This window comes from Dromiciops gliroides, chromosome 5, assembly GCF_019393635.1.
Source record: "Dromiciops gliroides isolate mDroGli1 chromosome 5, mDroGli1.pri, whole genome shotgun sequence".
Taxonomy (NCBI): Eukaryota; Metazoa; Chordata; class Mammalia; order Microbiotheria; family Microbiotheriidae; genus Dromiciops; species Dromiciops gliroides.
The window spans coordinates 214,097,406-214,110,055 of NC_057865.1; the positions used below are offsets into that span (position 1 = coordinate 214,097,406).

Sequence of the window (12,650 nt, forward strand, 5' to 3'; positions counted from 1 at the left end):
TACTAGGCATCTACATAGGAGACAGTGATTAAGCAAAATCTACAGGGCCAGCTGTTAGTGCCAATTACAGCAGTCACTTGGAAAGATCATCCCCAAATGAGCCAGCCAGTCCTCTCTCACATACATGGGCAGACAAAATGGTCCCCTTGTTGTTGTCCCGGTTCAGCATTCCATCTCCTTCCATTCCATTCTCACCTTCATAATTACTTTTGTTATCTTCCTCTCTTCCTTCAGTGCTGATCTCCCTCATTGGTAAAGTCCCTGCCTTCCTCAAATTAACAAATAGATAACACTGATTTAAAAGATCACAGAGGGGGCAGCTAGTTGGCTCAGTAGATAAAGCACAGGCCCTGGATTCAGGAAGACCTGAGTTCAAATCCGGCCTCAGACACTTGACACTTACTAGCTGTGTGACACTCATTGCCCTTCAAAAAAAAAAAAAAAAGATCACCGAGACCTCAGAGACTATCTAATCCAACCCTCTTATTTTGTAGATAAGGAAACTGAGACTAAGTGACTTGACCAAAGTCTCATGTTGGGTAGTAAATATCAAAGGCAGAATTGGAACCCAGGTCCTCTAACTCAGGAGTCAGTCAGTGTTCTTCCCACTATATGATATGAAACTGCCATCACCTCTCTGAGTAGAACATAAGCTCTTTGAAGACAGGGTCTTACTTTTCTTTTTGTCCTCAAAAGCTAGCACGGTACCTTGCACAGAGGAAGCTCTTACAAAATATTTGTTGAATTAAACTGAATGGCAAACAAGGAGGAAATTAAATGAGAAAAATAACAATGTCAGGGGAGTGAGTCTCGGGGGAAAGGAAATGGAAGACAAGAAATATAGTGATTATGAGAGCTCAGAAAAGTATCACCAGACCAGAGAATGGAATTGAGGATGAAACAGGGTGAGAAGAGAGGAACGACAAGCCAAAACAGGGGACTGGCTGCTTTTCTGGGCCAGAGGACACAGGGAAAGAAGAGGGAGGAAATGTACAGCTCCCTCTTCATCTCTTCTCAGGGCGTGATGCCATCGTTACTCGAGGCCTTCGAAAAACCAATCCCTTGTCCTCTTTAATACCTACAAGCTGGCATCCTGGTAATTGGCAGGAATGGTGATGCTTCTTGGCTAGGGTCGAATAGCCTCTAATCCTCTTCACACAAAGTGACGCTGCTACTGAGCATGCCCTTTGGCAGCCCTTGCTAACAAACAAGGGTCACGCCGAGTTATTTTACTGATGTGCTTTTGAGGGGCGATTTTTCCCATACAAATGTACAGGCAGCGGCACGACAAAGCGGCTGATGGCTATTTTAGCCACTGATCAGAGAAATGCAACAACAAACCCTCTCCTGCTCAGGATGCTGAAATCCCTTAGCTTGGGTGATGGAGGTATACTCAGCTGAAAGGATAATCTTTTTAAAGGACTATTTTCATCATACTTTAAGCTCATGGCAAACATTTAAGATGGTCCCCTACTGTATGTTATGTCAAAGTTGAGCTCCTCGGGCCAGAATATAAGACCCCCCCACTCCCATATGTCTACCCAATCTCACCTTTCTTTACTTCCCAACACATACCCAAGGAGGCTTCCTTGCCTTGTTTGTTTCTCTCCTTTCTCTTGCCCATATTTATTTATTATAATACAAATTTTTTAATCCCCTCAAAAGCCCAATGCTTGGCACATAGTAAGTGCTTAATGAATGCTTTTTCATTCATTAATTCAAGTTCCCCACCCATGTTTGTCTTCTGCCAGTGATTGAACTTTTTGCTAAATATTATCTTTGTGTGTTCCATTTTGAATTTCAATTTCATGCACTCACTGGCTTTTGTATTCTGGTTCTCTCATGCACTTGTATTTGTAACAATAACGCTTTTGCATAGTTTACATGGTTATAGTTTGTATAGTTTATATAAGGCATATTTTATAAATATCTCATTTGTCTTCCAAGCAAAGAGATTGGAATTCCTTGAAGAATACTATGCAAATAGCAAACATTCAATAACTACTTATTGAATAAAGGGGCAGAGATGCCTTCTTCTCTTTTTATCTACAATACTATCTACAGTAATCTGAGCCTCAGTTTCCTCATCGGTAAAATGAGGACAACAATGGTGGTACTACCCACCTTACAGGGCCACTTTATGGAAAGTGCTTTGTAAACATGAAGTTGAGATATAGATATATAGATATGCATATGTGTCTATGGATATATGTGGGATAAATATGGGCATATATCATATATATGTATATTTATCACCCAATGCTATGATATATAAAGTGAGAGGACTGGACTAGAAAGGACTGAACTCTCTTCCTTAAATGCTAAAGGCAAGGCTAACAAAACCAACCATATGTCCCAGGGCGGCAGAGCTACATTCAAATGAGAGAATGATCAAATGAGAATATGTAAAGTGCCTCATATACCTTAAAAGTACCAGAAAAGGGGCAGTTAGGTGGCCCAGTGGATAGAGCACCAGCCCTGGAGTCAGGAGGACCTGAGTTCAAATTCGGCCTCAGACGGAACACTTACTAGCTGTGTGACCCTGGGCAAGTCACTTAACCCCAATTGCCTCACCAAAATAAAATAAAAATACTATTTTTTTTTTAAAGCACCACAAAGAAGTGAACTATCAGCTAATAGTACCACTCAGCTAGAGGTCATTACTTTGTGAATAGCACCAACCATTTGAGCCCGAGGTTACCACCATTTTTCTCTTTCCTTGCCAAAGTCTCTGTGCTGCTACTAGAATTCCTCATGTTTCTCTGAAGCTGTCTATGCAAAGTGAAACACAGGGTAGCAACACAGGGGGAGTGTCTCTGCCAACACCAAACTGGATTTTTCAGGTCCTCTAAAATGCTGTAGCCCTTGCCTAAAAAACTCAGGAGGAGCAAGGTGGCATAAATAAAAGGGCTTAGAATAAACTATGGAATTAGAGAAGGGGTCACCTGAATGAGGAATATCAAATGATGAAGAAAGGCCAAGAAAACGGTTTCTTTTTGAGTTTCTCTGGTTAATAATTCTGGTCAGGATACATCTAGTCACAGCAGAGATTTCACTTGCCTGAACTCAGAATGAATGTACCTGCTTCATTGGAGTAAGTGGGATCTTTGCAACAGGGCCAAGTGAAATGACTGAGGGGAGCTCTGTCCTCCAGAGTAGAGGCCAAACAAAGGCAAGCCCCAGGTACTGCCCACCCCAGACCCCTGGGTTAGGAGATGTGGCTCCTCACTCACCGCAGCTCCAGGAGGGCCGTTCCGTCCTCTCTCACCGGGTAGACCTCGGGGACCCTGGGACATACAATGGCAAATGTGAAAATGCTTGATTTTTCTCAAGGGGCCTAGCTCCAGAGCTCTCAAAAGATGAAACTCCTACTCACCATAGGACCAGGGGAACCATTTTCACCAGGAGATCCACCTTCACCCTGGGGAAAAGAAGCAGGGAATTAGCATACGTGTGAACCTATTTGCTAGGGAGCAAAAAGCAGGAAGAACATAGTGTCTGCATAGCCTGTCATGCAACCACAAACACCCCCAGATTAGGACTGGGATTCCCAGATTGGGAAAACTCCCTGTGCTCTTTCCCTGGGAGCCTACTGAATTCCCACCAGGAAAGAGGAAGAAAAAGTATCTTAAGTTAATGCCAACTGTCAACAAAGCTATCCACAGAGTATGAAATGACCTCTTAGTGTTTCTTCCCTGCAGTAAATTCTAGATTGGTAGAAGTACTGAAGGAAAAGTTCCCTCTCAAAGCATCTGTGTTCTATGGGTCTTCTTATTTCCTTACCTTAGCACCAGGAGCACCAGCTTCTCCCTTGGCTCCATCTAAGCCGGGGTAACCCTAGAGAGGGAGAGAGGAAATTCAGTCACGTGCCTAGAAAACAAGGACACATTACCACCTCTATTCCTCCCTTTACCCCAATCCTTCCTTTCCTTCCATCTACCCCACCATGACCTACGCCTCCCCTTTTACCCTGGTTGTGAAAAGTACTTACTCTATGACCTTTAACGCCAGGAAGACCAGGAGTGCCTGGAAAACCACGTGCTCCCTGCAAGCCAAAAATAAAATGTAAAGGAAACAGAGAGGCACTAGGTGGTGCAAACTCTATCTCTTGAACAATACTTGGAGAGGAAAAAAAGTCCCATGAAAGCAACCAGGATGAACAAAACCCAGAAGGCAGACTTTGTGGGTTTCTAACTCCAGATTCATGACTGTGACTGGATATAAAAAAGAGATAGCATTTCCCACTGCTAGGAGTTTTAGTGAGACACAGGGAAAGGTTGGGAGAATTGTAAATATCTCTAGGCAATTCTTCCAAACCGACAAATGTTGGAGTGGTTACTTTATATAAATGAACTAACTGAAGTGGGGTCCTAGCTTTAAGAAACCCAATTCCATTCTAAGGAAAATCCTGGTAGGTAGCAGACATACCTGAGGACCTGGAAGACCACGTTCACCAGATTTTCCCGGTTTTCCAGCTTCACCCTGAGAGGAGCAAGAATTACCTCTAAGCTTACTTCAGAATAATATCATTGCTCCCCTTGCACCCTCAGAATGTCCCCTTTTATTTCCAATCCCATACATTTTCTAAACCTCTTCAAAGGCTAGAGAGGTTTTCTGCCCAGTTGCTGACTTTTTGTATCCCTCAAACACCTCTTAGAACTTACTACTTCTAGAGAGTCCCTCTGTACCCATTCAAAGAAAATTCTTTTTTCTTCCATTTGCCAACTGCTTCAACAATGGGCAAATTCACCAGGTCTGCCATTGCTTCCAATGTCTTTGTCACCTACGACATCTATTTTAGACTATTCCAGCTGGGCGGAGACCAGGCCTACTTCTCTCTACCTATCACACCGGGTATATGAATTCACCCTTGAGAAATATTATGTATACTAGGAACTACTCATCTCTTTGTAATGAACACTAGGGAGACTTAAGTGATAACCTCTATATACAACTCTTTCCTTTTTCATTAGTTGACTAAATTATGATTTGGTCTATTTCATTCAATATTTAAACAGTTCAGCTCTCTTGGATATTTTGGTTAGTGTTTATCTTGTATCCTACATATTTTTTTCTTTGTGTTTTTTCTATCCCCATTTTTATTTTTCAGATCTTTTCCTATCATTTCTTGGGCTGCTGGCAGCATTTTTCTTTCCACTGTATGTGGAGCAACAGCCTAGGAAAGCCTTAGTTTCCTTGTCTGTAAAATCAGGAGATGGGACTCTAAGGTCCTCTGTAGCCCACAAAGTCCAGTCTATGCCTCTATCATCCCATGAACTCCTGAGTTTATTCTCCCACGGGATAGAGTCATCACTGACCAGGGTTTCATAATTTGAAGCCTTTCTCCTCAGGTAACTGTAGATGAGGTCAAACAATGTCTTCCCTAAAGTAGGCATTCAACACTCAACAAAATGGTGGCTCTTATATTGAGGATCTCATCAAACCAATATCTCCATACTTTTCACAGGCTTCCAACCACCTCCCCTCAAAAGAGCAGTTTTATTTTTTACTCACATCATCACCAGGTTTTCCTGGGGGACCAGGAGGACCTCGGGGACCCATGGGGCCCTAGAAACAAAGAGAGAAAAGGTCACCCTGAGCTAGCCATACTTAGTTGACAGATACCTTCCACAATTCAATGGGCAACAGCAAGGGCTGATAAGTAGTCTGACTACTGCTGTCAAGAGGACTGGAAAAGGTTTCCCTGCTTCCCCTCTCAAATAAATGGCATCGTCTTGGAAAACAGGAGGAGAGAACCCTAAAAAATTGTCTCCCTGTGGACAGATGCTGCTTCTGAGCATCAGTTTATAGGGATGATCTGATCCACAGACCGCACCAAGAGTAGGGATGGCATATGACTCTGAGGTGTGGCCCCATCATATCAGGGTTGAGTCAGGATGGGGTGAGGAAGGAATAGAAACCCTTTTGGACACAGAATGGGGCCTATGCACAAGGCAGCTGGTTGTTAAGGGCTGGTTTCCTAAAGAGAAGAATGCTAAGAAGAATCTTGGAGATTTCATTCTTGGGAGTCAGGAAAAAGAAATGTCACATCTCTTTTTTAATTAGCTTTTCCCTTATCTCATTTAGTAGTCCCAAATCCTTTGAAAAGTAATTAAAATGGGTGATTTTGAAGGTAATTAGTTTCATCTGCATTTACACCGTCTCAGCAGTAAGGGCTACAGTCTTGTGAGCCCTGCTTCCCCATCATAAATCTCTTGCTCTAGAGGTGGCAGAGGAGTATCACGCTCTTTTGTGATCCTGTATTGTGTGCTTTTAAAAATCTGCTCTCTGGGATTCTTTTAGGCAAGTAGGTGGCTCAGTGGTTTCCAAAATTTATTTCATGCCGAATGCCTACAGGTTTCAGCCTGCCAAACAATGTGTGGCAATTTTGTCTTGTCACTATGATGGGATATCTTGGGCTAGCCATAGTGATCCAAGATAGACAATGCTGTGACAGCAGTCCTGGGTGGTCCCTGCTAGGCTTCTCTGATGGGAATGATATGAATGAAGGCCCCAAAGGGGTTGGCAGTTGGGCTACTGGTGCTGTATTGTGTGAATATTCCCACGGAAAGGGACATGGCCACATTTGGATACTCACGGAGACTCCAGGTTCTCCTGGTTCACCGGGGTTTCCTTGAAATCCTTGAGGGCCCTAACATGGAAAGCCAGAAAGCTTGGGTTAGCCCCTCATGATATGAAGATTACAGAAAGAATCGAAAAAGCATCTGAAAAGCATTTAAAATCAGGGCCGTGACTATACTCACAGGTGCGCCAGAGGGGCCGGGAGGTCCTCTTGGTCCCATGGGGCCCTGCATCAGAACACAAAACAAGGGCCTTTAACAGGAGATGCCTAAACACCATTTTCCAAGGTGTTGTATGTGAGCCAAGAAGCCCATACAAGAAACAAGGGAGGGAATTCTACAGTGGAAGAAGGACCTACAGGGGCCTTGAGCTGTTAGCCACGCCTTTCATATAGCCTCCTTCCCTACACATCCACCTATTTTTATTCACAGAAGCCATTCAGAAAGAAACCCAGCCTGACTTTCTCCTGGAAAGCAGCCTTGTTTACTAAAGTTTCTGAGTTTCATTTAGCATGTGCCAAGTCAAGCCGCAGGGCTGAAATTTCCTGCTGAAAATCTTGTGGGATCCTGAGGAACAGTAGCTGCTGTCTACATTCCCCAGCCTTCCCTCCAAAAGCAACAGAGGTTAGCCCTTAAACAAATCAGCCTATATGACTGCGCGCGCGCGCGCGCGCACACACACACACACACACACACACACACACCTCCTCCCCATCAAACCACCATCGCCACGACCGCCCCACCCCCAACCCCCTGTGGTCATTCATTTAAACTACTTGGCACTTGACAAAGAGCACACTCAATGAAGAAAGACTAAGTCATTTAAGACCAAGTATTTAAGTCTGCTCTCGGCTAAGTAATGGGGAGTGACGTTACTGTAAGCAGTGATTCTTTCTGATGGAAGTGGCCGGGTTCCCTGGCTCTGAGATAGGCCCGCTCCCTGATGGACCCTTCTGCCTTGCTTACCATTGGTCCCTGCATTACTCCCAGCTGAGCACCTCCAGCCTTCTCATCAAACCCTCCTGCCATCTGAGCAGCGAAGTTCTGCAAACAAACCCAACAGCATTAGGGACTCCAATCTGGCTTGGTTTTCTTCGTTTCATCAAGTTTATTATTTCTTAAAAGGGATAAAATTTGTTCAGTTAAATTCCAGTCTAACTGGACAGCATCTGCTGAGGACAGAGAGGAGAGGAAATACCTTTTCAATTGTCTTGGAGTCACTGTACCCTTTGCCTTTTTGAGGTTACATCAATTCCTCTGCTATGTTCACCCAATATTATGAAATAGCCATATTTATTATCAAATAATGGTGCATTTAATAATAGTCATTATAAAACATAAGGGAAAAAACTGTTTATGGGATTTAAGGCTTCAGAGTCATTAGACTATTAATTCAACCAAGTGCCCTGGGGGAAAGCCAGATAACCAGCCTCCAAAGACTTTGGTAATAGATATGGAAGGTCTCTTCTGTGGACTTATTTAGGTTAATTTGGTTTAAATGTAGCAAATGTCCAAACTGTGGAATTATCTAGTTAGTCAATTAAAAGATTTTCTTTTCACCAATGACATGAGACCATCTAAAAGGGAAAGAATTTGGCATGTCCAGGGACAGATACCCTGCAAGGATACTGGTTACTCTTTATTTCAATGTGCACAACTATCCAGGCAACCTTTCGCCACATTAAGAATCAATCTGTCACACAGCTCTGAGGTTGAATGAAGAGTTAGGCTGAACTGAAGTGCTTCCCTACTGAAAACCCCAGTGCCTAGTTAGATCAGGCAGCCTTCAGCTCCACAACCTCACATTGAATAAATGCCATATTGTGCTAAATTGTAGTCTGGAGGGTCTAGAGAGCTTGTACAATGAGCCTAGTTACAACTGAAAGTCCTTGGGAGCCAGCCAGATCAATATGCACACCAATAAGAATATACATTTATGGGGCAGTTTTCTAAAAGAGAGCAAAGTAAGCATACTCACTCCACCAAGGCCAGGGGGTCCAGGGGGTCCTGGAGGACCAGGGGGTCCAGGATTACCAGGGGTACCAGGTTCACCATCTCTACCACGAGGTCCAGGAGCACCCTTGGCATAAAAATAAAGGCATCAGTGTTCAATGACATAGGCTTAGTAACCACCTGCCCACAGTCTGTCCTTGGGGAAGTAGCCAGGCATGTGGTGAGACCACAGAGGGACAAGGGAGGCAATGAGGCTCAATAGATGTTCTTTCTTTACTTACCTTTTCCCCTTTGTCACCACGGTCACCTCGGGGTCCCTGTTCGCCTGCAGGTCCCTGAAAGAGAGGGAAACAGTGAGATAACATACAAGGCACTGCATGAATTGAGTAGTAAGTGACTCATGCTCAATTAGGGGGAGGACTAGAGGATTGATTTCTCTATTTTTCTCACCTGTGGTCCAGGGGGTCCTTTGGGTCCTACAACCTGTATAAAAGAAAGAAACCAAGAGCCATTGTTTAGAAGAGAGAAACACAAACAGGCCATCAACAACGGTTGGCCCTGAGAAACATGTACGTAGGAGAAAACTGACAACTTACATCTTTGATATCTCCAGGCTCCCCTTTCTGTCCCTGTAATGCAAAATATTCCCTAGGTTAGGCAGCTGGCAATAAGTCTACCCTAGCCAAGTAAATCTATAGATACTTATACTGCAGGAATCCCACCCAAGAGGAACCAAAGCAAGTTCACTGTGATCAGAGCACCTCTGATCCATCAGAGTTGGGAGCTTGCTGTACTGAATGGGAGATACTTTCTAAAGAACATACAAAGAGAACAAGTACAATAGCTCTCTGAAAATATAAGTAAAAATGCTAATGGAAACAAAGAAACAAACCAAAAAAAAAAACAAAAAACCCTTACCTTTGGCCCCAGATGCCCTATTTAGAAAGGGGAGGAAAATGGAACAAAACATAAGTATCATGAGATGGATGAAAAAAAAAAGTATTTAAATACATGATTACCCCTCAGAGGATACAAAACAGGAAAGAAGACCCAACAAAGAAGGAGTAAACGGGGAGGGGGAAAATCTAATGGGGGATAACTATGTGTGATTCCTGTTAACATAACTGTCAGGATGTTCAGACTTTGGACACTATGGGGCCCTCTGAACAGTGGAAGTTTCTCTAGGTTTCTGGCACAGAAAAAGCAAAGTGGGGGGGGGGGGAAGGTGAAGCAACAAAAAGTTAATTAGCAACAAAGGAAGGAAACACTCAAGATAGGAGGATTTGTTCAGTCTAATTTTGCCTCCAGTCAGAAAGCCCCTTCCCACCCCCCTCCCCCAACCTTCCCAAGCTAAAGATTACTTAGAAAGCCTTACTTTAGAGAGCTGCCTGTCTCCTCCAAGCAAGCACAGCAAAGAGCAAAATGCAAATGTTATAAAAAGCATTTCAGCATAATTCCAAATTACAATCCCCAATTATTTTCCCCCAGTAAAATAAGTAACCAGCAACACTTCACTCACACTGGCCACCTTAAAAATAATTTGGAAATTTGAGCCATTAAAATGAGTTCTCAGTTTAGTCAGTGTAGGTAAAGTGTTGCAGAAAGACAACTTCTTGCTTCTCCATCACCTCTGTTTCTAAGGTAGGGGCCACCAAGAAACTTGGACTTGTTTCCCTTGTAAAAGTGGAGTAGATAGGGACAGCTAGGTGGCGCAGTGAATAGAGCTCTGGCCCTGGAGTCAGGAAGACCTGAGTTCAAATCCGGCCTCAGACACTTAACACTTACTAGCTGTGTGACCCTGGGCAAGGCACTTAACTCCAACTGCCTCACACACAAAGTGGAGTAGATCAGTGAGTAAATATGAGGGGGGAGGGGTGGACGATGGGGAGGAAGGGAAAGGAAATGCCTCAACATCATCACTGGACACTAACAAGGATTGACTAAGTCCTCACACCATGTACTAGAGAGACACAGTCCCAGACTAATCTCCCCATAGGACTTCTGTAACCTAGTTCATACTTTACCTAATAACATTATCCTTCATTGGGGAATAAGCACATGGAAAGGGGGGAAAATCATCCAAAAATCATCCATAATGCAGGGAAACTGTTCTTTCTGTCTCCCCACAGGTGGACAGATGCCTTCTTCCCCAGTCTAGTGACTATGTATTTGAAGGTTTCCCTGAGTAATGGTGTGTGTGACTGAGGAAGACATGATTTGTGGCTTGGCTGAAGAGCTTTTGATCTTCTTTGTGGATATAGTAATTACTAGATCTCTTGAGAGAGTTTTTAGATGGACTGCCAGCTGACTAAACTAAGCTTCAGTGCTAGGGTAAAGAGGAGCAGGGAGAGAGAATATCCCTTTGCTGTCTCAAATTTCCTATTGACACCCCAGAGGAGTGGTCCCAAGGGTCTCAGGGAAGCAAGAAGTAGCCTTTCTTTTCAGTCCCAGCTGCTGGAGTCCCATGGATGACCAGCTTCCCCTACTTTCTGGCTCTGGTCCCCATCCATGGGAAAGCTTTTGCTCTGACTGCAGGTAATTTATTTATGAAACAAGAAATAAATAAATTACGACCACTGGCGGTGGGTGGGTCAGTTGGGCAGGTGGGGCAGCACTCTCCAAAGGAGATCTCAGGGTGGAGACAGTCTTTCATGTCTTCACAGATTACTTCATCGCACAGGACAGTCCCAGTGTCACACACACAGATTCTGCAAGGCTCAGGTTTCCATACATCCTTATCATTATACCTCTGCCCTTCATGAACACAGCTGTTTGCATTTTCTGTACCAAAGGGATGAGGGTAAGAATGTGGAAGAAAGTAGGAGCAATGGGTGAGAAAGAGGAAAGTCAGAGGAGAAAAAGAGAAATAAGGTTATAATGTCAGCATTGGTCATGGCAACAGTCATAAAAATTCAAAAAGTCAAATATAAATCCAGGTCTTAGAGATAAATTTAGCTTAAGTAAAGACCACCTTTTCCTCTGGGGCATCTACCAAGTAGAACATAAAGAATTTATTTTCCCCCAAAGATATTGTCACCAATGAAACCCCAGGCCCAACAGTACAGACGACAGAGTAGAGTAGGCTACATTGCATGTCTTCTTTAGTCTCTCAGGCTCTTTGGGAATAGCTGCTCTTGGGGTTGGATTCTCAAGTGGATACTAGCCTAAATTCCCCCTTTCTCTGATAGTTGAGCTACAAAGAGGACAGAATGGGGAAGGCAAGAGGAAGAAACTGTGACTCTAGTGAGACCTCTAGGATTGGCATTTCTTTGAAGATGAGGTGATTTACACAGAAGAATTAGAGAGATGGGTAGTTCTCACAGAAGCAGAGTGAGAAGTGTTTGGTTGGCTAGCCACATACGACCTCAAAGGCATTCTGTTAAATGTGTCAGAGATTTTACCCACAAAATATAGTAATAACCTCCAATATCAGAAATCTATTAAGAGACACTGGGCTGGGGGCTGGGGGAGGGGAGGAGGGGGGAGTGGAGATGCTCAGAACTGTTTTACAACGTGTTAGGATTAGGATGGCTGTGTGGAATTAAAAAGTCATAGCAGGGCAAAAATTCTCAGTCTCATGTTAAGATACACATGATGTAGCAGCAGTCTGGCACATCCTTTCCCTGAACAGAAAGGCTCGTGTCTTATTTATATTTGTTTTCTCTTCTCAGTGATTAGAGCAATGCTTTGTACATCATAATAGCTTCTTTTCCAAAGTCTTTGTAGAATAAATGAATGAATGCAGAATCATGTGTGTCCCCAGTACCTCACTTAATCGTGCCTCCTTAGAGAGAGCCAACTTCCATTTCCACCACATTTGCCTCCCCAGCTGCTAGGAAGGGCACAGATTGCCTGGTCATGTCGAAGTCTAGACAATCCAGCCTTGGCTACCCAGAAAGGCTGAGAGAACAGAGCAAAGATGAGTCCTGCTTACTGTCCCATCCCATCTGGAATTTGTGTTGCAAAGGAGTCTTTTGTTGACAAGGGAACTCAGCATACGGTGCCAAAGAGCTGGCTGCATTGGCAGCATGTGCTCAGGAGAGCTCAGAGCTGGTTTTCTCATCAAAAACCTGAAAGATGGGGCATCAAGAGTTCTAAACCAAAGGAGTGAAAGGA

The 12,650-nt window shown here is 43.7% G+C and overlaps 1 protein-coding gene across 2 annotated transcripts in view; it reads right to left on the minus strand.

The window, feature by feature from the left end:
• Positions 1–12,650, minus strand: part of COL2A1 (collagen type II alpha 1 chain) — a 46,591-nt gene that overhangs the window by 30,698 nt on the left and 3,243 nt on the right. The window contains exons 2-16 of one of the 2 annotated variants that reach the window (XM_043966770.1): positions 11,109–11,315; positions 9,453–9,469; positions 9,131–9,163; positions 8,985–9,017; positions 8,816–8,869; positions 8,560–8,661; positions 7,548–7,625; positions 6,765–6,809; positions 6,599–6,652; positions 5,515–5,568; positions 4,429–4,482; positions 3,992–4,045; positions 3,784–3,837; positions 3,377–3,421; positions 3,234–3,287 (exon numbers count right to left, since the gene is read on the minus strand). In XM_043966770.1, coding sequence (XP_043822705.1) covers positions 3,234–3,287; positions 3,377–3,421; positions 3,784–3,837; positions 3,992–4,045; positions 4,429–4,482; positions 5,515–5,568; positions 6,599–6,652; positions 6,765–6,809; positions 7,548–7,625; positions 8,560–8,661; positions 8,816–8,869; positions 8,985–9,017; positions 9,131–9,163; positions 9,453–9,469; positions 11,109–11,315 — 938 coding nt within the window. Of the gene's footprint in view, positions 1–3,233; positions 3,288–3,376; positions 3,422–3,783; positions 3,838–3,991; positions 4,046–4,428; positions 4,483–5,514; positions 5,569–6,598; positions 6,653–6,764; positions 6,810–7,547; positions 7,626–8,559; positions 8,662–8,815; positions 8,870–8,984; positions 9,018–9,130; positions 9,164–9,452; positions 9,470–9,676; positions 9,697–11,108; positions 11,316–12,650 lie in introns of both variants that reach the window. The other variant, XM_043966771.1, reaches the window with a different exon arrangement.